General features: G+C 37.7%; 1 protein-coding gene across 6 annotated transcripts in view; it reads right to left on the bottom strand.

Annotated features, from left to right (window-relative positions):
* Positions 1-25,000, bottom strand: part of Prosap (SH3 and multiple ankyrin repeat domains prosap) — a 638,020-nt gene that overhangs the window by 150 nt on the left and 612,870 nt on the right. For all 6 annotated transcript variants that reach the window (XM_070094487.1, XM_070094489.1, XM_070094490.1 and 3 more), the window contains 8 exons: positions 24,022-24,288; positions 22,547-22,741; positions 22,233-22,440; positions 20,640-20,835; positions 19,449-19,638; positions 17,466-17,573; positions 8,569-8,900; positions 1-3,006 (listed from right to left, as the gene is read on the bottom strand). The exon at positions 1-3,006 is cut by the window's left edge and continues 150 nt beyond it. In XM_070094487.1, the coding sequence (XP_069950588.1) occupies positions 253-3,006; positions 8,569-8,900; positions 17,466-17,573; positions 19,449-19,638; positions 20,640-20,835; positions 22,233-22,440; positions 22,547-22,741; positions 24,022-24,288 (4,250 nt within the window). In that variant the 3' untranslated portion in view covers positions 1-252. The remainder of the gene's footprint in view (positions 3,007-8,568; positions 8,901-17,465; positions 17,574-19,448; positions 19,639-20,639; positions 20,836-22,232; positions 22,441-22,546; positions 22,742-24,021; positions 24,289-25,000) is intronic.

Raw genomic sequence — 25,000 nt, 5'->3', positions numbered from 1 at the left:
ATCATGAAAACTTGTGAATAAAAAATGGACAAGAGGTCATCTCCAGGAAAAATATTTTTGGTAAACCTGAGGGTTTTATCGATGTATAACCACCAACCAGTCATAAAATTATTTCTGATTTTTTGTGGAAAAATTACTGATCCCAATAAGCATATGATGCCAAGAGTATAATACATCACAAATACATAATCTCATTTTGTTTCTGAATGTGCTGAATACATTTATAATAAGTAACCACATGATTTTCTGAACTCAAAGATCAATTCTTTCAGTAGGTTTATATCGTTTTAGCGATTTTTCCATGTTAACTCTATGACCAACTCTTCTCACTCCTAAATTAATAAGTGTATCATTGTTTATACCCATCAATTTTCTACCATCTATATCTTGTTCCTCAAAAGAATCTTTGTACTCAGGCATAAAGATACTTTCAAGCCACTCTGTTGTGTCACGTGTGGTCCATTCAGTTAGTGTTTTACGTCTGAATCCTGGCATTTCATCTTCATCCCTATGCCTACTTCCTATGGCATTTCCTGGGAGATCATAATCATCACTAGAAATATGAATAACAGTCTTATTTTTCCTGTTCTGTGGTTCACCTAAAGACATGTCACAGAATTCTGGTGGTGGTGCCAGAACCATCTCACCACCTGCCCCAGCTTGTTCCGGCAACGACACTCCCGCCAAGGAGTTTACTTCATTTAAGGAATCCATATGCATTCGTATTAACTGGAGGGATTCTTCAATACTCCTTTCATATTCTGCTTCACCTGTGTCAACATTTGTGCTTTTCTTGTAGATGCTCCTGTCTGAAGTACTTGAACGAGATGTGGGAGGTGCACTCTTCTCCCTAAAGGGATGTAGGTCTCCATCAGTACCCCAATGTTGGTCCCTTGAGGCTGACCTGCTACGATTCAGTGATCCTCCAACTGTCGCTTTAATGGCTTGACTAACTGGAGGAGTGCAGCTGGCTCTGGAGCCTGAAGTACTCGATGAAAGTCTTGGAAGAGTGGATCTCATTTGAGCAGACATGGATACTGGAACATTGTGCAGGAGTTGCTGTCTGTCTCGCTCCCCTGTACTGCCAGAACCTGAAGACAAACTACTCAAGGAAGACAATGTGCTAATAGTATCTTGATCAACTGATCGGGACATAATGCACTCTTGTCCCACTTCCAGTTCTGTATCTATAACAGTTAATTCTGTTTCTATATCAGGTTCAGTTGTCTCTTGTGGAGGAGGTAACTTCACCAGTGACACTGCATTTCTTGTCAGAGTACCTGTTCTTCGAGATCCATTGCTGTCACTGTCCTTACCAGAGTCACTTCTATCCCCCTTTTCATTGGTTAAAATCCATGTGCGGTCACTAGCTTCATCAGAACTTTCAGAAGCCTCAGAACTGTCATCTCGTGAACCATGACTACCAAATCTCTCTGAATTATTTGCAGAGATGGTGTCAGACTCTGTGTTTATAACAGTTACATAATTGGACTCTGGATGAACGTCTTGATCTGAGCTAACCCCACTTGATGAATTATCACCATCCTCTAAGAACTCGCTGGGACAGGAATGAGAGTTTTTCATCTTAGATTTAGAATCGTCCCTTTGCACAGATGGAACAGGTCTCACTTTAGTTCCAGTTGGAACAGTCTTTTCCTTCTGTTTATTAAATGATGTGGAGTCTTGAATTACATCAGAGATGCCATTTCCATTACTACCATTAACTTTCTTATTGGGGCTAGACGTAGCAGACCTTGTACCCTCAGTTCCATCATCTTGCCTTGCTTGTCTTTCTGCTACTTTCTGGGCAATCATTTCCTTAAAGTTGCTACTTAGGGGTGTTGGGTTCTTGGCTGGAGCAGCATAATGAGGTATGTCAGATGCTTCATAGGGAGGTATATCTGATGACTCTGCAGTTGTTACTAAGTTTTGTGAAAAAGCAACAGATTGCTTTTTCTTCTTTAATGTTCTAGTCTTCTTACTTTGTGAGTCATCCTGAGAATTGTAGGTGTGATCTTCATCTGAGCTATAGTCAGGTTCAGGAATGTCAGGAACAGGAGAGGCAACAGACCCTGGTCCAGTATATGCCTTATTTGCAGAAGATGTATCGTTAAGATCATGTACACTTTTATTATTTTTTGGCCTTGCATATGTAACTGCATCACTAACTGGGGCTGTCTGGGAACTAACGGATGATGGAGCTTCTTGAGTTCTAGTACCTTCATTCTCTGTACCCCGAAAGGTTGAGTAAGTAGTTGAATAAATCCCAGAATCAAGGGAGGAATCTTTTTCTGGAGAGCCCCTTTGAACACTAGGCCTACTGGTACTTGGTGGTAAACTTTGAGAACGTGTCTTAACACCATTATTTTTACGATTTAAAGCAGCCATCATATCAGGACTACGATAACCAACAGCTTTGATTTCCTCAGGTGATGCATATAATTTGGCACAGTCTGTAGGTCGAAAACTAGACTGTATTACTGGGGATGCAGGCATAGACTCAGGAGTTGACGGTGCCTGGCCAACTGTAGCATAATCACTTTTGGATCTACTAATATCAACTTTGACAAGCTGCCCAAGAGGTGGTGGTGGAGGGGGATGAGTTGGTGGGGGATGAAGTCCAGCTTTGCGAAGCATAGTTGTATTAACTGCTGACTGTGATCGTCTTAACATTCGATATTCAATGGGTCCAGGAGAACAGTTTGGAGAATCACTGCTTTCTTCCTCTGTCCCATCTTCACCACTATGCCATGATTCTCTAGACTCTAGAGACCCCACCGTGGTCCTCCCCAATGTGCTCGAGCGGAGTGGCGGACACGCAAGGGAGTGTCGTGAATTGCGTTCGTTTAATGCCGTGACAAACAGATCTTCCTGTGAAATAGATTTGCGCTTCTCCTCGATGGTGAGGGCCAGCTGGGATGCCGTGACCCCGGCCTTTAGGTCTGGAGTCGAGTGGAAATCTTTGTGTAGTCTGCTGAGGTCTATTGACTGCCGAGCCTTCAGGGCCTAGAGGAAAAAAATGAAAGATTGGAACAAATACAGAGTAAAAAATACTTTTCCAATGATGTAAAAAAAATTTGTCGAGTTATTAATTCTGGCTTAACACATTTCATAAGTTTCTGCCTTCAATCCCTTCTCTACTTTACTGTCTCAAAACCTTTTAGAAGAAAATTATTGCTCATGCTTTTCCTGGCTTACATCCTAAAAGTATACATTATCTCTCATATTTTTAGTTTCAAAATTGTGTAAATATGCAGTACCATGCTGTTTTAAGTATGTTAAAAAACAAATATTAAATCACAATGGTCATTGCCAACTAAGTCAGAGAAACTCAAAGATGGAAATATTCACCATCACTCATTCCACTGATACTAACAAAAAGTGCTAAACTTATATGGGTTACAACACTGTGAATACAAGAAATATTTAACTGAATTCTGAGAGCATAATAAAAAATTAAATACTTTAGAAAGATATTTGTATTAAAAGATTCTACTGAAAAAATATGGTATTTTTAGCAAAATAATCAGATTTAAACTTAATTTTATGTACAAAACAATATACAATACAAATTAATGAACCATGATCATTAAGATATATAATCAATTTCAACCCATTATGTCTGATTTCAATAAAAATTTAGCTTCAGAATAAATTTTTTTAACCATACAGTCATTTCTACAAATTCACCGATATCCATATTCCAATATTTTCACTGAAAAGCAACCAGCAAATGGATTAAAAAAAAATTTCTGGCTCAGTAGCTTTCCCATGCTCAATCATTTTATTCTGGTCATTATGAATACAGGTCCGCCATCACAAATCCGGCAATCAGTTATTCGGTTCCTTCAATTATTCGGCACTAATTTTGGCTAGCATAATTTCAAATTTCCAGGATCGCCACACCAACCTGCTGGTACTGTTTGGTGGTGCTACTTGCTGCACAAGTCATTCTAATTTCTTTTTCTCTATTTGTTATAACCTGCTTACTTTTAGCCCTAGCCATAGTTCCAATGAATAAAAGAAATGCTTCTCGTTGTGTAAAGCACCTACACAGTACATTGTCCATTAAAGATAAGGTGGTTTTGAAGCCACTTGGTTGCCATGAGCTCAGTCTCGTGATGCAGAATATGCTTTATTATTACGCTAATATCAACACTACAGCTTATTGCCTATCACAATTGATCTAATATGACATAATAAACAATATAAATAACATAAAACATGTTAAATACTCCAGAATGAATAATATTTGGCATAATACCGAGCAGTTCGATGGAGGTATGAAGAGGATATGGTATACAAATACCATTCTCCTATCCCTGTCTTGGTGGCTTATATTAGAGAAAACAGAGTATAGCACAGGGCTAACTGTGATATACACTTGTACTGCACCATAAACCTGAAACTAAAAAGTTATTTTCTCTATATACGTAGATTATCACACATAGCAGCATATGTGTAGAGAACCTAGCATAACCCAAAAAAGTCAGACAACGTGATTTATTTCTAGTACCTGGCTTGGGTTAGCCATACATGATTTTTGGTAAATATTCGATTCCCAGCCAGGATAGAAACATTGGGCATGTTTCTTTACACTTTTTGTCTATGTTCACCCACCAGTAAATGGGTACCTGGGTGTTAGCCGACTGGTGTGGGTGTTATCCTGGGACACTGACCTAATTTGCTTGAAATACTGCATAGCAAGTGGCTTTCTATATAGTAGTATGTCACTGATGTCAGCTAGGCCTGTATACATTGTACATGTTTTTTTTGTTTTGTTTTTTTCAACAAGTCGGCCGTCTCCCACGGAGGCAGGGCGACCCAAAAAAGAAAGAAAATCCCCAAAAAGAAAACACCATCATCATTCAACACTTTCACCACACTCGCACATTATCACTGTTTTTGCAGAGGTGCTCAGAATACAACAGTTTAGAAGCATATACGTATAAATATACACAACATATCCCTCCAAACTGCCAATATCCCAAACCCGTCCTTTAACCCTTTCAGGGTCCGTCCCGTAGATCTACGGCTTTACGGTGAGTGTCCAAACCGTAGATCTATGCCATGAGCTCAGCTCACTCTGATAAACTGTGAGTGGTACATTTGGGCCTAGATATGAGAGAATACATCTATGTGGTATGTGTGCACCACATAAAACAGATCCTGCAACACACTGTGTATAATGAGAGAAAAAAACTGAAATCATGATTTTTCGATTAAAACAGCGACTTTGCAGTGTTTTTTCGTATGTTTTTTATAGTTGTATTTGCGATTTCTTGGTCTCATTTGATAGAATGGAAGACATATTACAGAAATAGGATGATTTTGATTGGTTTTAGCACTGGAAATGGCTTGAAACCGAGCTCAAAGTAGCGGAAATGTTAAATTTTTGCCGATATTCAAGAGTGAACAAACGACCTCACACATCTAATACACGTCAGCTGGTGGGTCTAATATACATTCACAAATATGGTGATGATATTTATACAATTATTACAGTATTGCATAACAGTAAATCTTCTATTTTTTGGTGTGAATAAAAATTCATTATGTGAATAAAAAATCAAAATGGAATTTATTTGTAAAGCCTCAAAATGTAACTAATGAACAGAGGAAATGTTAGTTTAGTTCCAGGAATACCTACATTGTTTATTCTGGAGCCTGTTTTGAAATTGGAATATTTTGAACTTTGTGTTAAATTGGCCAAACTAACAATTTCCGATCACTTTATTTTGTAGTTGAAACAGTTGACTTGGCGATTTCTTGTGCTCAATCGATAGAATAGAAGTAATACTAGTGAAATAGCTAAGAATTTGGTTGATTGGAATAATGTAATTGGCCTAAAATGGGAGTCAAAGTCGGCAAAATCGCCGATTCGTAAATATCACTGACACATCAAAATTCGCGAGAGCATAATTTCGTCAATTTTCCACCAAATTTCGTACTTTTTGTTTTATTACCTTCACAAAAAGATTCTCTACGATTTCATAAGAAAAAATAACATTTTTTTTTTTTGAAAATTCTTGGACACTGGTGCGTGACTTCAGATTTTGGCCTTGGACCCTGAAAGGGTTAAAGTGCAGGCATTGTACTTCCCATTTCCAGGACTCAAGTCCGACTATATGAAAATAACCGGTTTCCCTGAATCCCTTCACTAAATATTACCCTGCTCACACTCCAACAGATCGTCAGGTCCCAAGTACCATTCGTCTCCATTCACTCCTATCTAACACGCTCATGCACGCTTGCTGGAAGTCCAAGCCCCTTGACCACAAAACCTCCTTTACCCCCTCTCTCCAACCCTTTCGAGGACGACCCCTACCCCGCCTTCCTTCCCCTATAGATTTATATGCTTTCCATGTCATTCTACTTTGATCCATTCTCTCTAAATGACCAAACCACCTCAACAACCCCTCTTCTGCCCTCTGACTAATACTTTTATTAACTCCACACCTTTTCCTAATTTCCACACTCCGAATTTTCTGCATAATATTTACACCACACATTGCCCTTAAACAGGACATCTCCACTGCCTCCAACTGTCTCCTCGCTGCTGCTGCATTTACCACCCAAGCTTCACACCCATATAAGAGTGTTGGTACTACTATACTTTCATACATTCCCTTCTTTGCCTCCATAGATAATGTTTTTTGACTCCACATATACCTCAACGCACCACATGTACGTGCAGTAAATAAAGATATTATTTTCTCAATTGTTTGTTGGGTTATCTTATTGAAACTTGGGCAATGTATGATGGAAAGATGCTTCTTAACGTACACCAAAAATGAAAGAAATCAGACTATAAATAGCGGAGTTCACTTCTCAGCCATTAGCGGCCGCCTAGCGGTATATTTTTGTATGGTTGTTATGGTTATATTCTCGTTTTTTCGGTCTCATTTGATAGAATGAAAGATACATTACAGAAATAGATATGATTTTAATTGCTTTTATGACGAAAAGTACCTTGAAATTGCACTCACAGTAGCGAAAATGTTTTATTCTGTAGCGAAGCTCAAGAGTAAATAAATGACGTCACCGTCCAATACCTGTCTGCCTACCAGTCCAAATTCCAATACGGAGTCAAGAATGGGTTGACATTATTTATACAATTATTACAATAATTCAGCAGTCTGCATAACAGTAAATCTTCTATTTTTTGTGAATAAAAATTCCAAATGGAAAGCCAGAGTAATATATGAGGGACCTGGAGCCGTGACTAATGAACAAAGAAAATTTTATTTTAGTGCCAGTAATGTCTGCATTGTTTATTCTAGACCCTATTTTGAAATTGGCATCTGTTGAAATTTGTGTGAAATTGGCCAAATTGCCAATTTCTGACCACTATATTGGGTAGTTGAAGTAAGTGAATGGGCGGTTTCTTGTACTCAGTCGACAGACTAGAAATAAATAAGCTTATTCAGGTATACACAAATACAGTTACATAGATTATCATACATAGCAGTGTATATACAGAGAACCTAGGATAACCCAGAAAAGTCAAAGTGACTTATTTCCAGTACCTGGCTTGGGCTTGCCATATATCATTTTTGGTAAATGTTTTTTTTCTCTCAGTTGTTTGTTGGGCTGTCTTATTGAAACTTGGGCAATGTATGATGGAAAGATGCTTCTTAACCCTTAAACTGTCCAAACATAGATCTACGTTTTTTCAACATTTGAAAGTATGTAAAAAAAACGTAGAGCTTCTTTTTCTTTTTTTACATTTGAAAACATGTTAAAAAATGTAGATCTACTTTTGGAGCACTACACATGTGAACATAGATCTGAGTGGACAGTTTAAGGGTTAACGTACAATAAAGATAAAAAAGACGGACGATAAATAAGGGAATTCACTTCTCGGCCATTAGCTGCCTCTTTGCGGTATATTTTCGCATGGTTTTTATGGTTGTATTCTTGTTTTTTTGGTCTCATTTGATAGAATGGAAAATATAATACAGAAATAGACATGATTTTGATTGCTTTCATGACGAAGTACCTTGAAACTGAGCTCAAAGTAGCGGAAATGTTCAACTTTTGCAGATGTTCAATGAATTTTGTGCAAGTCAAGATGGTTAATTTTATTAAGTGTATTCTAACCTAACCACTCTGTAATCCAGCAAACTCAGTAATCTGGCACACTACAGGTCCCAATGATGCCGGATTTGTGATGGAGGACCTGTATCAGTATTAATCAACCAGATTAAAGTGATGTAACATTCTCACTGAAACAAAATGAGCCTGTATCTGAATTTATTTTATATTGTACTTTTGCATTTGCAGTTTCTAGGAATATAACCCTCCACAAATTTGTAGGGACAACTTACTCAAGCAGAAATGAATTATAGTTTAACAATGAACAAGTGACATTTAACAATGCTCTCCCAGATAAATTTTGTAATTCATACATATTTTACTGGGAGATTGTATATATATTTAATCATTTTTTCTGGCATTCATGCTTCTTACATGGCAAATTATGCAGAAAAAACTAGGAAAAAGTTTATGCAAAACATGAAAACAGTGTTTTAGTTTATGTTGCAGAAAGCAATTGTTAGGACAAACCTTTGCCTTCTTCATCTCTGCCACACTGGCATACACCTGTGGGGAACGACCAGTAGGAGTGCTTGGGGGTGAGGAAGGAAGGGAACCGGAGTTATGCAACATATCCTCCACCTCCGCAGCAGTCATGCGTTTTGAGGAAGGTCGGACTTTGATTGATGCAACCTTGAGACCTGGAGGAGTGCCCACAGGTGTGCCCAATGTAGGGGTACCTTGTGGAGTACCATAATGACTCACACCATGGTGACCTGCTCCATTTTGTCTCCCACTTGGAAACTGGCCAGCTGAACGAGACATCAAATCTCCATTTTCCCGCATGCTGGCATCCAGTGCTTCTATGGAGGCAAAATGCAATTATCAGTCATAGATACAACTCGAACTTAAGCAAACTCATTAATATGCAACTTGGCTAGCCAGGCTGAAAAGTACTTTCAAATATGCTTTTCCAACCAGTGAACAAAATGCACCATGCTCATGCCTTTAACTAGGTACAGTACAATTTTTTATATAGAATCCAAATATAATGGGACTGAGACCCATTTATGGTAATGGATGCCACGATTTTCATATCGAATTTTGTTTACACTATAAACTTTACACTATGCACAAAAAACTGTTTTAAAATTTACTTACCTTAAAATACAGTGTATCCTACTTTTTGGGCTCAATACTATCATATACAGTAGTACAAAAGAGCACAATACCATGACTGGAACAATACACAAATAACCCACACATCAGAGAGAGAAACTTATGATGTTGTTTTGGTCCAACTTAGACCATTAATTAGCCAAAATGTTGTCATAAATTTCTTTCTCCCATGTTCTGGTTATTTGTGTATATACAAGAGTGCCTCCTGTTCACTTGCCACACTCTATGTTTAACAGTGAATCATATGATGGCAGGCCTTAAGAAATTTGGCAAGTTTTTTTGTGGTATTTTGCATGGAAAAACAGAACAAGCCAGAGTATAACATACTGTCACAGTGACACCTAGGTACCATACTATAGTCCAGCATCAGTAAATGCAAAATATTATGTATATGACACAGCAAGAATGTGATGAAGCAGAAAAGAATATGGATAGCAAGAATGTTAACATAATTTTTTATCAATTTATGCATGGTCTTCAGCATGATTGGGTGCACGCCATTTACTATATTTAAAACTAGAGGTTCATATAACTGCTGAAAACTCGAAATATGAAGAAAAATTAATTAATAATTACATAAATTTAAACAACTTAAATACTGAAAATGTTTAAGAAAATTATTTTAAGACAATCCAACAATTTTTGGTCTGCCCATTCCTCTTACTTTTCTCCTAGGTCCTATACACCGAGGTTACCAGAAATTCCTTCTTCACCCCCCAATAGAGCACTTCACTCTGTAAACTACACTTAATCAGCACTTTAGATTTTAAATTTTGCTTGCTAAATACAGAACACAACAATAATATACAATGTACTGTATAAAGTATACCCCAGCATCAGGAGCTTATTTTGTTGCAAGTTTAATGTATCATAATGAAATATTACAAAAAGAGATTGCTTAACAGATTACTTTCCATATGAAGGATTCAAACAAAATTTGTTTTACCTACAGGAACACTTGCTCTATAATACATCAAATCATTATGAAACTGTTGTGTGGTTAACAATATTTGGCCATACAATTATCCATAAAAGCACTACCATCAAGGAAGATTCCTTTTCTCTTTCTCAATCATTTTTTTTTCTCTTAAGCTACTGTTTGAGTGCTCTGCCATTTGATGAAGAGTGGCACTGCATTGGAGAAACATTAGCTATTTAAAGGGTTGCAATTTATCTTGACATTGCCCTTATGATGAAAAAATCCTGCCAGGGGATCATCTAAAGTTGGAAAAGGATTCTTGATAAAAAAAAAAAAAATAAAATGGAAGCTCTTTGTCTTTGGATCAAACCTGATTGCTTCTCATTCTCCAGGCATTGTAAATTCCTTAGATGTTTTGCACTTCACCTTAAATAATTATTTTGATGAATAATGTTTTTCCATTATCTCTTTCCTACTGCATTTATTTAATTTCTTCACATCAGCAATATAATACCAAATCAGGAAACACATTTACAAGTCATTCGATAGCTTTCCTTGGCAGAAGTGCACATCACAATTTACATATACAATTTATGTAACAAAACCACAATGAAAAAATAGTAAAATTCAAAGTGATTTCATGATTTTTCACATTATCAAGGAATAATTCCTTAATAATGTGAGAAATCACAAAAAATGCTTGGAATTTCAGTATGTTTTTACTGGTTATTTTACATGTGATATCTCCTGTTTACTGTGATCTTATTGCATATGCAATCTGCATAATTATCTCTTCTATTTCTTACCTTCTTTTGCACTTGCATGAGAATGTAAATCTTACTCCATCCACACCTGTTCAAAAAGTGCCTCATCTTTGTACATCAAACAAGATATAATATTCTCCAGGGCAATACTTCAAATGACCCTTCAAATGTGTAACACCTGGAGGCAGTTGAAATGTTTGAAATACATCACATATGAAGTCATTCCTCATGGATAGATTTTTTTAGATGAAATATGTTGTGAAAAACATACTTGAACAAGCCTCTTAAGGAAACTTTTTTTTTATCCAGAATTCCAGCTATAAATATACATAGTCTCATTAATCTCTGGCTAACTGTACCATTTTCTGAAGAATAGGGTTCTCAAATTTCAACTCCTTTGATTTATTTTTAAAGTGGCAAACAAGGTCTTTAAGCTTATCCAAATATTTAATTCCCAATGCACTGTCAAGTGCACATTAAAAGTGACAGTAGAGTAATATGAACTGACAACAACAGCTGTGTAATTTATTGAACATGGGGTCAATGAAATTATGAAATGGTGTGATCTGGGACTGACATGAAATAGAATCATGAAAAGTTATGCATAAAAGAAACAAGTGATATATGGCATCTTTGTCTACCACATGTAAATTAACAAATCTACAGCAACCAGCAGATTTCAGCTCTTCATGCAGGATTTTTATATTCACTCACCTATTGGAAGTAATGGATAAAATATCCTCTTCTGTCTCAGAAATATTAATGAAAAAAAAAAAATGTGCCAAGCCAGCCATTGAAGGCTTCATGGGAGAATTAAGGCCCCCACAACTTATACATGTATACCTGGAGGGTGTTTCAGGGGTCAACGCCCCCATGGCCCAGTCCACGTCCAGACTTGTATTAAGTCATGGAAACTATGTTGAAGGGGAAAATATACAGTAGGCCCCCGCTTTACGGCGTTCCGATAATACGGTCATTTCAAATTATGACCTAAACTCTCTATTCGGCTCCCCCCACCTGACTTTCTAATACGGTCACCGCACCCCACCCTGTTTGTTTACATTCTCCATGAGCTCCGTAAGCACCACGTCTCTCCATTGTGTCTGGAAACTCCAAAATTTCAAGTGTTTTTAAAAGTTATTTCATATTTTATATATACTCTGATAATTATACTTATGTATACCTGTACCTAAATAAACTTACACACTGTGCTGGCATGCAGGTAAACATTAAAATCAGTAAGTGTCTCTTATGTCTCGAGATGCCATATTAGTAATGATAATAATACTCAATAATAATCATAGTCTCATTAAATGTCGTATATTACGTTAATATACACATTTTCATTAATCCATGTATATTTTTTCAAAATTATATAATAAACATTATACATAACATGTAAAGATGATAAATACACTCCACAGTAGAATAAATAAACATAAATATGAGATGTGGGAGCCAGACAACTTATAGACTCATACGAGTGATGCCATGTTAGTAATGATAATCACCAAGTCTCATTAAATGTCGTATATTACTTTAATATACACATTTTTATTAATCCAGCTATGATATATTTTCAAAATTATATAATAAACACAATACATAACATAAAAAGATGATAAATACACCCCACAGTAGAATAAACAAACAAATATGAGATGTGGGATTATTATTATTATAATCAAGGGGGAAGCGCTAAACCCGGAGGATTATACAGCGCCTGGGGGGGGGGGGATGTGGAAGGCATTCAGGCTTAATTCGGGGAACTGGAGCACAGATCCAATTCCCTAAATCAAGAGCCCCTCACCAACATCAAGGAACCTTCCTTGAGGGGATGAGATGTGGGAGCCAGACAACTTGTACAAGTGATGGCAAGAATAATGTTTTCTCTAGTCCAACATAAGAGAAAATGTGTTACTGGGGGTAACTGCAGAAAATTATTCCTTTCGTATGCCTTCACTCAGAGCGTCATTTCTTCTAAAAACTGGTGTTACATGAGAATGGGAGTGTTCCTCTTTATTTATTCTATCATATCGACGTAGAGACAACTTGTACACAAACCAGACGTGTACACTTTGTTTACATAACTCACGTATGCCTGGTTTGTTTACATAACTCCATGAGTGTCCTCTCTCATGTACTCATATTCATTCATTCTCATTCTCTCTCTCTCATTCTCATTCTCTCTCATTCTCATTCTCTCTCATTCTCATTCTCTCTCATTCTCATTCTCTCTCATTCTCTCTCATTCTCATTCTCTCTCATTCTCATTCTCTCTCATTCTCTCTCTCTCACATTCTCTCTCTCTCACATTCTCTCTCTCACACATTCTCTCTCTCTCTCATTCTCTCTCTCTCTCATTCTCTCTCTCTCTCATTCTCTCTCTCTCTCATTCTCTCTCTCTCTCATTCTCTCTCTCTCTCATTCTCTCTCTCTCTCATTCTCTCTCTCTCTCATTCTCTCTCTCTCTCATTCTCTCTCTCATTCTCTCTCTCATTCTCTCTCTCATTCTCTCTCTCTCTCATTCTCTCTCTCTCTCATTCTCTCTCTCTCTCTCATTCTCTCTCTCTCATTCTCTCTCTCTCATTCTCTCTCTCTCATTCTCTCTCTCTCATTCTCTCTCTCTCATTCTCTCTCTCTCATTCTCTCTCTCTCTCTCATTCTCTCTCTCTCTCTCATTCTCTCTCTCTCTCTCATTCTCTCTCTCTCTCTCATTCTCTCTCTCTCTCTCATTCTCTCTCTCTCTCTCATTCTCTCTCTCTCTCTCATTCTCTCTCTCTCTCTCATTCTCTCTCTCTCTCTCATTCTCTCTCTCTCTCTCATTCTCTCTCTCTCTCTCATTCTCTCTCTCTCTCTCATTCTCTCTCTCTCTCATTCTCTCTCTCTCTCATTCTCTCTCTCTCTCATTCTCTCTCTCTCTCATTCTCTCTCTCTCTCATTCTCTCTCTCTCTCATTCTCTCTCTCTCTCATTCTCTCTCTCTCTCATTCTCTCTCTCTCTCATTCTCTCTCTCTCTCTCTCATTCTCTCTCTCTCTCTCTCATTCTCTCTCTCTCTCTCATTCTCTCTCTCTCATTCTCTCTCTCTCATTCTCTCTCTCTCATTCTCTCTCTCTCATTCTCTCTCTCTCATTCTCTCTCTCATTCTCTCTCTCATTCTCTCTCTCATTCTCTCTCTCATTCTCTCATTCTCTCTCTCATTCTCTCATTCTCTCTCTCATTCTCTCTCTCATTTATTTGTTTTATCTTGTTTACTCACCTCTGACCCTACATTAAGACTACAAATATTTTAAGGTAAGTAATGAGTGAACTGTATATGCATTTTATCACTCTGGGATGCTTAAATGTTATAGAATATTATGTGTGGATGGGGTGGCCTGGTATGGTAGCTCGGCTGGCCTACCATACATACCACACTTGACTTCTTACAATAAATACTATTTATCTCACCTTAGATTAAGACTACAAATATTTTAAGTAATGAGTACTATGTGTATTTTACTTTTTTATTGTTTTTTAATGCATAGTTCTACTGCCAACCCCAATGGAAATAAGTCACACAGTGACTTTTTTGGGTTATCCTAGGTACTTTACACACATACAGTGGACCCCCGCATACCGTCGGCATCACATAACGTTTAATCCGCATACCGCTCGCTTTTATCGCAAAAATTTTGCCTCGCATACCGCTCAAAAACCTGCTCACCGCTGTTCGTCCGAGACGCATCCAATGTGCGCCCTTAGCCAGCCTCACATGTGCCGCCGGTGGCATTGTTTACCAGCCAGCCTCCGCGGTAACATCCAAGCATACAATCGGAACATTTCGTATTATTACAGTGTTTTTGGTGATTTTATCTGCAAAATAAGTGACCATGGGCCCCAAGAAAGCTTCTAGTGCCAATCCTACAGCAATAAGGGTGAGAATTACTATAGAGATGAAGAAAAAGATCATTGATAAGTATGAAAGTGGAGTGCGTGTCTCCGAGCTGGCCAGGTTGTATAATAAACCCCAATCAACCATTGCTACTATTGGTGGTACAGCTGCTGCTGCTGCTGCTGCTGCACTGTCAGCTGCTGCTGCTGCTGTAGCACCGTCAGCTGCTGCTGCTGTTGTACCACCGTCAGCTGCTGCTGTAGTACCGTCTGCTGCAGGCTGCTGTAGCATCGTCTGCTGCTGCTGTAGCACTGTCAGCTGCTGCTGCTGCTGTAGCACTGTCAGCTGCTGCTGCTGCTGTAGCACTGTCAGCTGCTGCTGCTGCTGTAGCACTGTCAGCTGCTGCTGCTGCTGTAGCACTGTCAGCTGCTGCTGCTGCTGCTGCTGTAGCACTGTCAGCTGCTGCTGCTGCTGCTGCTGCTGTAGCACTGTCAGCTGCTGCTGCTGCTGCTGTAGCACTGTCAGCTGCTGCTGCTGTAGCACTGTCAGCTGCTGCTGCTGCTGCTGTAGCATTGTCAGCTGCTGCTGCTGCTGCTGCTGCTGCTGTAGCACCGTTGTTGGTGTGGCTTATTGAGAATACCAAGAAACAATTAACCCCAGAGGATTTGCCACCCAGGATAACCCAAAAAAGTCAGTGTCATCGAAGACTGTCTAACTTATTTCCATTGGGGTCCTTAATCTTGTCTCCCAGGATGCAACCCACACCAGTCGACTAACACCCAGGTGAACAGGGAAAAATGCCTGGAACTAGTGCTCATATTGGTGAATTTAAAGCCAGTAAAGGTTGGTTTGAGAGATTTAAGAATCGTAGTGGCATACACAGTGTGATAAGGCCTGTTCTGGAAGAAAATGCCAAACAGGACCTACAGTACTCAGGAGGAAAAGGCACTCCCAGGACACAGTGTCTCATCAGTCATTGCTGCATCTTCAATAAAGGTAAGTGTCATTTATTCTTCATTTAGTAGAGTAGTACATGCACAATATATATTGTGCATGTACTACTCTACTATTGTGCATGTATCCTTCTCTTTGTGTGTAGGAAAATGTATATTTCATATGGTAAAAATTTTTTTTTCATACTTTTGGGTGTCTTGCACGGATTAATTTGATTTCCATTATTTCTTATGGGGAAAATTCATTCGCATACCGATCATTTCGCATAACAATGAGCCCTCTTGCACGGATTCAAGTCGCTATGCGGGGGTCCACTGTACTGCTATGTATGATAATCTATGTAACTGCATTTGTGTATATCTGAATAAACTTACTTACTTACTAACTTAATATATGTTAGTGTAAACTTGTTATCTAGTATTTGTATGCATTTATAAGTGGAAAAAAGAGGTGTTTCACTTTACGATTTCCACTTTACGGCGGTAGCCTGGAACCTAACCTCCTGTAAGTGGGGCCCTACTGTATTAAGCAAAACTAGACAGAAAAATGAAGTAATAAATGATAAAACTGAATAAAAGTTAGAATAAGGAAACTTATATCAAGAAATTACTAAATGTAATTAACGGCCGGTGTGTTGAAAGAAGAATTAACAGAAATAAAATCAAGTACCCAGTAAACAAGCAAATTTAAGGATCAAAAGAAAACAGTAACAGGGAATGTTCACAAGAGAAAGGTCACAACTGTGAGGAAGAAGGAAGATACAGATGCATGCCTCTATATGAGATGAATGAAGCCAATGAGAAAAAGGGGGCTTCAAAAAGGACATCTGCATATTTGCTGAAAACAGACACCAGTCTGTAAAAAAATGATGCCTTGACCTTGTAGGTAACAATGAAACACTACCAAATCCTAGAAAAGAACAAAGCAACAGTGATAATGAGAGCCAGAGAAGCTAAAGGTAGCACCAGAAAAAGAAAGAAAAAAGAAAATATATAAGAACCAATGGCAGGGGAAAAAGTTTGTACAAGAAACACTAAATACTGGGTATGCCAAGCACACAGGAAGATGGCTGAAAGTTACAGTAAGTAGAGAAAGGGCACCCAGTGGCTCAAGTGAGTTTTCTCCTTCAATGAAAATGCAAGAGCATTAATCAAATCTCACCTTATCCTACAAGAAGTCTTAAGATTATCTACATAAATGCAGATACTGATTTCTCCAGAACCATAATTAGAGGAAACACCTCTAAAATCTGTTAACTTGCTTCACAGCCTTTGAACACAAAACTGTTTCCAGATTTTAATCATTCAGACTTGAAGAATGGAAAACACCCTATTAAGTAAATGAACTAGATGGCATTAGTTTTTAGTAAGGAGTACACTAGTGTAAATACCATGTGTTTAATTAGTAATTCAGAACTAGAAAATTAAATGGTCCCAAAAGGCCTTGGTTCCAACCTGTCCAGATATGTGATGCCTTTTTGTCATATCTTCAGCAAGGAACAAAAACTATTATAAGTAAGACAAAGGTGAATAATCCTATCATGAAAGCTGTAACAGAAGACAAAGATGAAACACATCTGTAAAGAAAATGGCAAATGCCAATGATATGGGACTACAGTTCGATATCAAACATGATTAACATCTTTTTCTTAACTGCTGTATCCATAAAGCAGGCAGAGATCATTAAACAGATTAAACTGGGACAACATCTAATACAACAAGTGCCAGCCCATCTTACCAATGTCGTGAAGTCCAGCCACCATAGATTTAGCTCTTGCTCGTCCAACACTTAGGGTTGTTCTGGGATCTCTTGGGGGGGGTGCAGGGGGGGCTTGGGACGACCGCACTAAGGAGGGAAGACACACACAACCACAGTTAGTTTGGTGGCGGCAGCAAGCTCTTAGGGAATCACAAGGGTTATTTCAATTTACTGAATTTTGTTGAGGAAAAAATATACATTTTTTATTTGCTATTTTAATTAAATTAGTATATTATCTTGCAATAACCAAACAATGACATATAAAATTACAGGTAAGAATCTGTTGTTAGTTTCCTGAAGTTAACCAAGTGATACATATACTGGATGAGTTCAATCTTCCATTAAAAAATATATATAATTTCGTTAGTACAGAGTAGTCCTCAACAATTATCCAGATTGCCAGCAAAGCATAAGCAAAATTATGAAAGGCATCAGTCATATTTCTCCTAGGATTCAGACTGTACAATAGTAAGACAAAAATTAAATACAATAGAACCCCTATTTATTTATTTTTTAACCATATCGGCTATTTCCCACCAATGTAGGATAACATAAAACAGGAAATCTCTACAGTCTCCCAATTAAATGAAAATCAGAGATATTTACACTCTCATGAGGCTGAACCAGTTGTATTATAGATGAGTAAAAGCAAAAGATGGAGATTATCAACAGCAGAGGCATGTACATAGCTTGTGGGCATTTTTCCCAACATAACCACAGTACAGTACCTGTACTACCATCTGGCAAATATAGTAATAACTAAATTATGCCACCGTAAAAATATATTGACGTGATTCATGAAGACTAGATCATTTAGGGCTTTTAACCGGATTATGTCATTGTCCTCGATGACTGACAACATGAAGGCTCAATCATTTGATATCAATTACTAATAGCGGAAATGAGGTGTCACCCCGTATTTTCCTGCAAGGTCAGAGTGGAGCCTGGTTAATAGAAGACTTAATCTCCCTTCTCCTTACATCATGCTCCCATTATTATCCACCATCAAAAACAATGTGCTAGTTTTGCTAACAGTACTGCAATAATAACTTTATAAATCTAAATACATATTTTCTTAATAAAAATATAAATTATTTTATTAAGCATTTTACTTTATGACAGGCCACAATTTTATTCTGTTCTACATGAGCCTTGTGAGGGAGTACCTTGGCTATATTCCAAATACAAATTACCCTTTTATGACCAGAAATAGATATGTGGGTAATAGAGGTTCCATTGTACATGAAATTAAAGAGTGGAGGAAGTTTCTACGTAAATCATATTTGCTGCATTTTTGTTCAAATCTTCAGTGGTCTTTTCCTTGGGCCTTATTAAAGCTAACAAGTAAATATTTGCATTTCATTTACTGTATACAAAATTCTGCTATGTTCTTGCAAAACAAAAATGAACAAAAGAGAAAACTCCTTTGCAGGTAGTGGAAACACCAAGGGTTTACAAAGGCATTAACAAGGAACAAGAGGAAGGTCAATTTTTCACATCAAGACACTTTAATCAGGCTAAAGACTTGTGAAATTTAAAATAAATACAGTATTGAACTCCATAAAAGTAACATAGGATCACTCAGTAAACATTGTACTCTACAAAATAGTAGAAACAATATGAAAGACATTCACATGCTAGCAATTATTTTCATTTAAAAGTTTGGAAAACAAACATACTGAGGTTAAAATACAAATGATTAGTTTTTACATGCTACTTTTGTTGAGAACATGATCTTTGAGTGAACATCCAAACATCATACATTAAGAGTTGAGTATGATCAGGTAATGTTTAACAATCCTCCAGGGACCAACATTCCTTATGGTCTTCCTTATCTTCACAACCACCAGGGTTTACTGCATTCAAAAACCCACAAGTGGATGGCAATCGGGATCCATGAACCCATGGCTATCCACCAGTCCAAGCGTGGTCTGGAGAAGAGAAAGAGGAACATGCATCTACCTGCATGGAGTTTTCGAGGGAGTGTCTGGCACCCACGTCTGATAGTTCCCAGGTTGCCAATTGGTGGCTTATGTGCCATAAAGGTGATTGGAGTCGGAGTTACGACCATCATCTGGACCAGGTCACCTGATTTACGAATTAACGTCACAACGTGCTCATGTGAAGCTTGGGATACATCTTCTCCATTAATCTGAAAACCAGGGTATGGAAAACTGATCAAGTTTCTGCATACTGTCCTCAATTACAAAACAAATTACAGTGGAACCTCGGTTTTTGTTTGCCCTGATTTTTGTTGAATTCGGTTTTCAACAACTTTTTTTTTGTCAAAATTTTGTCCCAGTTTTTGTTCATCACCTCTGTTTTCGTCAAGTTCACAGTGGTCAGCTGTACTGAACGTGTCTGTACGCACCCACACAAAGCATCCCACGTGCTCTGAGTCAGTCTGGCTTTCTTTCTTGTCAGTAGAGGGTGGTAGTGATGGTAGTAGTGGTTGTAATGGTGGTAGAGGGTGGTAGTGGTTGTGATGGTGGTAGAGGGTGGTAGTGGTTGTGATGGTGGTAGAGGGTGGTAGTGGTTGTGATGGTGGTAGAGGGTGGTAGTGGTTGTGATGGTGGTAGAGGGTGGTAGAGATAACCTCTCCTCCCTCTCCCCTCCTTGCCATCTTCCATACGCCAACAAGAGTCTTCAATATAGGTAAAAGTGACGTTAAATGTTCATTTATCCATTTCATTAGTCCTTTATATTTCTCATTTTTTCTGTATGTAAAACTAAAGTTATTCTCTATAAAATGCATTTTTTGTTAATACTTTTGGTGTCTGGAACGGATTAATTGGATTTACATTATTTCTTATGGGAAATATAGTTTCAGTTTTCATCAAATTCAGTTTTCATCAAACGTTCTGGAACGAATTAATGACGAAAACCAATGTTCCACTGTACAAATATTGTAGTGTGTATATTATGAAGCTTAAAAGAGAAAGTCATTGATTCTTAATACAGTATACAATTACGTACATAAAAATTATTTATTTACAGGTACAGTATAGCTATGGAAATCAGTATTACTACTTCATGCACTACATATAGTACATTCCAGTTGAAGCATTTATTATGTACAGTACCATACAGTATTTTGAAATTTGGAATGAAGGAGCCATTACAACCAAGGACCCACCACTTTAAAACACTAACCTTGACCAAATAGTCACCCTTTTTGAGACCAGCTAAATCAGCTACACCTCCTGGATCAACATCATCCAAATATTGCAGGGCTGGACCTCGCTCGTTGGGCCGTTCCATAAGAGGAGAAGTGGCTTTTGCTCCTCGCAAAACAAAGCCAAAGCCCTTCTTACCACGATGAAGGACAACAGTTCGAGGTTCGTTTATGCTGAAATTATGCCAATATCAAGAATTTCAAAGTTACAATTCATATCATTGTAATGACTTACCATCTTAATGACTCAGACTTGCTCAATAGGGTTTGTTTCGAAAAAAGTAGTGATCTACATGATTGGTTTAAAGTGTAGTCACTATCTTGTCCAGATATAGCATTAGTTTGTTACACCTATCCAAAACACTCCCTAATTGTACAGTGCAAGCATACCTCTATATATATTCAGATGTACAACCAAAAAATACAAATTTTTATGGAGGAGCAGTACTAATGGGGCTTTTGAACTCTGAGGAAACCAAGGCTTCAAAGAAAAATCTGTTTTAATACACAGAATATACACAAATAAAATATATTCCAAATTGGGGTTGTGAAAAAAAAAAAAAAAAAAGTGAATGCTCGGGTGTAGAAGAGAGGCACGAGATTAAAAGATGAGAGATCTGATACAAAGTGAAAGCTGTTACAATAGCTCTTTGCTGATGACAGTTCTTTTATGAGATTATGCAGATACATTGCAAAAATCAGTGAAGGAATTTTGAAGGGTATGTCAAAGAAGCAATCTAAAGGTGAATATAGAGAGAAAGATAAGAGTAGCAAAATGTCTAAACAGTGAGAGATTGGGCATCAGATTGGCAAAAGGGGGCATGAAGGAAGTGGATGTATTTAGATACTCAGGAGTGGACACACCAGCCTATGGGTCTATGCAAAACAAGGCGAACCAGAGAATAGACGAGGAGAAAAAAAGTAGGTGGTGTGCTGAGGCATCTGCGAGAAGAAACATTTATCTTTCGATGCAAAACAAGGAATATCAAGAGATTAGTGGTGCCAACACTTAAATGGGCGAGGCATGGCTTTTGAATGTTGTAGCATGACGGAGGATAGAGGCAGTGGAAATGTTAGGTTTGAGAGCAATGTATGGTGTGAACATTACGAAGAGAATTTGGAGCATAGAAATTAGAAGACTGCTGGGTTACTCAGAGGGCTGAGGTGGGTTATTGAGGTGCTTTGAGCATTTATAATTCTCATAACAAAGCTGACTAGAATCCACTTACTGTTCTACTTATCAAACTGTATTTTAGATACAGTACTTGAAAATCATCTCTATTAAATCTATAAGCTGACTGGTTGAACAGAGAAAGTCCTGACAATGATGTAGATACAGAAACCCCAAACCAAGGAATAGACTTTTTTCATATGTGCCAGTAGAGGCTTAAAATCTGATAAAAGTCTTTACTGGCAAAGTGTTCTCAAACTATATTTCCAACTTGGAATTAACATGTATACAGTGATATGAGCATTAAGATCTGCATTTCTGATATCGATTCCTATTTTTGACAAACCCGTGCAGGTTATAAAATGTCTGATATTCTACCAAGAAGAAATCTATAGCTTACGGTTTTCTAATCCGTGGCGCTGTACCATAATGCTGCTGAATCATAATCTCTCTTCTTCCCTGAACCCTTGCCACCTGAGGAGCAATCAAGGATTCTCTCACAGCTTGAGGATTACGTAAACGCACTTCTTGAACACAGTGTGGTGGAAAAAGGCCTGTAATTCCGCGAAGCACTCCTTCTAGCATGCCATCATCTGTGCTCCCAGTTACTGTAAACCAAAGTTAACAAAACTTTACTTTCATTTGATAATAAAAACACAAAACTACATGGTATTTTTTTTTTTTTTTTGAGAAATGTTATACAGTCCTTCTCACCTTCCAAAATGTCTCCAGCATTTATATCAAGATGTCCTGGTTTGTGTGGAGTGTACTGATGCAAACACACCACCAGCATACCCATGTTAAACTGAGTGATGTCAGTAGGGGTTGCATCATAACTCTCTGCACTGCCACTGTTTGAGGTACAAACACCTGAGCTGTCACTCACCATATCACAGCAGTCTACACCTGCTGTAAATTTCATGGTTATATTAGAATTTTAATATTTAGGATAATTAAATATATTACTCTTTAACCTGATGAAAAAGGCATTAAAATAGAGGTAGATATTTTGCAGTTACTTCATGCATCTATGAATTAATAAAGGGTCCAAAACATTTTGAGTACAGGTATCACATTCTACAATTTAATACAAGACTCATTATAATTAAAATAATTTGTACTTAAGTATTATATTGCGATACACAAAATGTCACAACTATCCTCCAAGTAAAAAAAAAAAACTTTTTACTTTCAGTATACCTGCTAGATTCTATTTCCTCAAATTAAAACATCTTTTAACTTGAATGGTCATCATTACATGGGAGTATTTAGCACTAATAGGAAATATATAAAATATGAAACTGAAAATTATCCAGTACTCTCCAGTAATCTCAAGTGTGAAATTATAAGAGGAAAGAATACCTATAATTGATAAGAGCATTTTATACAATAAGAGAAAGATAGGGTCTATAATTGTGCGAGGGGTGGGTGCGACAAAGGCCATTGTTGTGTGCTTCACTCTGTCATGTCCAGTACCCGGGTTGAAGACAGTGGTGGTTACCACAGTCTTATGAAAATTATAAATACTGAATCTATAGTTCTCAATGAAACTACCAAGCAAATGTCAACTCTAACTGATGAGGACACATAAGCAGCAATTCTTTTCTTTCAACACACCGGCCATATTCCACCAAGGCAGGGTGGCCCAAAAAGAAAAACGAAAGTTTCTCTTTTAAATTTAGTAATTTATATGGGAGAAGGGGTTACTAGCCCCTTGCTCCCGGCATTTTAGTCGCTTCCCACAACACGCATGGCTTACAGAGGAAGAATTCTGTTCCACTTCCCCATGGAGATAACAGGAAATAAACAAGAACAAGAACTAGAAAGAAAATAGATAAGCAGCAATTGGAGACCTTAATAAGATGTTTTGTCAGCAGAGCAGGTGAAACATTGTCTTCATAATTTTCAATTGCCGCTTGTTTATCTTATTACAAATTGTCAGTATTCCCATACCATCTACTATTATGAATGAGAGCTCTCTTTACATGCATAAAATGAGCATAAACAAAATATGAATGCATTTACTAAAAACCTAAACAAGAAAAATATTTATAATTCAGCCTTAAGTAAATCCTAAGCAGGAACATCCCAGGAGAGTGAGTCATGGTTTGCAAGTCATTAACTGGTTCAATAGTGTCAATATCATAGTATATCTCAAGTAGGGAAACCTTTATCCTAGTACAACTTACCAGCATTAAGACTCGCTGAACCTAGAGCACTGGCACACTCTTCAGAATCCATTTCACTTGGATGAGTACACGTGGAACTGCTGCCTGTTGAGGTCTCGCTCAAGGAGGAAGCAGAGCTGAAGGGTGGGATGGATCTACTTGAAGGAGAAGGAGACGGTGGCTTTGTTAAAGCACTGACTTCCAATCTTGGGTCTGAATGTGTTCGGGAGAGAGGAGCCCCAGAGATGCGACGGTTTGGATTGTATTTAGGAGGCTCCTTGAACGAAACTGTAAAAACAATGCTTATAATAATTTTGATATAGTCACTTGAATAGCCAAAAGAAACACGTACAAATTGCTGAAACCACAAAGTAGCACAAGGAAATCATTATTGGTAAGAATACTGACAACGTGTTAGGTAAACAAACAAAATTAACAAGATATTTATTGTAGCTGTTTTAATCAGGTTTGCAGACTAATACAAAAAAATACATGGACATGAAGTATACAGAGAGAGTACAGTGAAGCACCCAGTGTGGCTTTCTTGACAGTAATAATAATAGTGGACAGGTCAGTAATACAAGTAGTAAGTCTCTGTCATGATTTCAAGTGATGGCAAAGTTTTTTTTTTTTTTTTTTTTTGAAGAGGACCTGAGCTAATACCAAAGATGACAAAGCTGGCTTTGTTTGGCATTACTATGTCTGTAATGAAAATTAAGGGAGTTCAGTTTACATTACCATCTCTTCATACTAGCATGTATTAAACTAGGCATACAAGCAATCAAACTAACTAGGTAGTTCACTAAGTCCAGTAGTTTTAGGACAGTTATGAGATCTATTCTTAGTATGCTTTATTAACTTTTTCAGTGGCTGTAATGTAGAACTACATCATTGAGATCAGGGTCCCTCACACAGTTCTACATCATGAGTTCAGGTCACTCAGATAAGCTGTGAGCCATAAATTTTGGCCTAGATATGAGAAAATGGGTCCATTTGGCAA

The sequence above is a fragment of the Cherax quadricarinatus genome, chromosome 46, assembly GCF_038502225.1.
Source record: "Cherax quadricarinatus isolate ZL_2023a chromosome 46, ASM3850222v1, whole genome shotgun sequence".
NCBI lineage: Eukaryota > Metazoa > Arthropoda > Malacostraca > Decapoda > Parastacidae > Cherax > Cherax quadricarinatus.
This window is presented reverse-complemented; position numbering and strand designations above follow the sequence as displayed.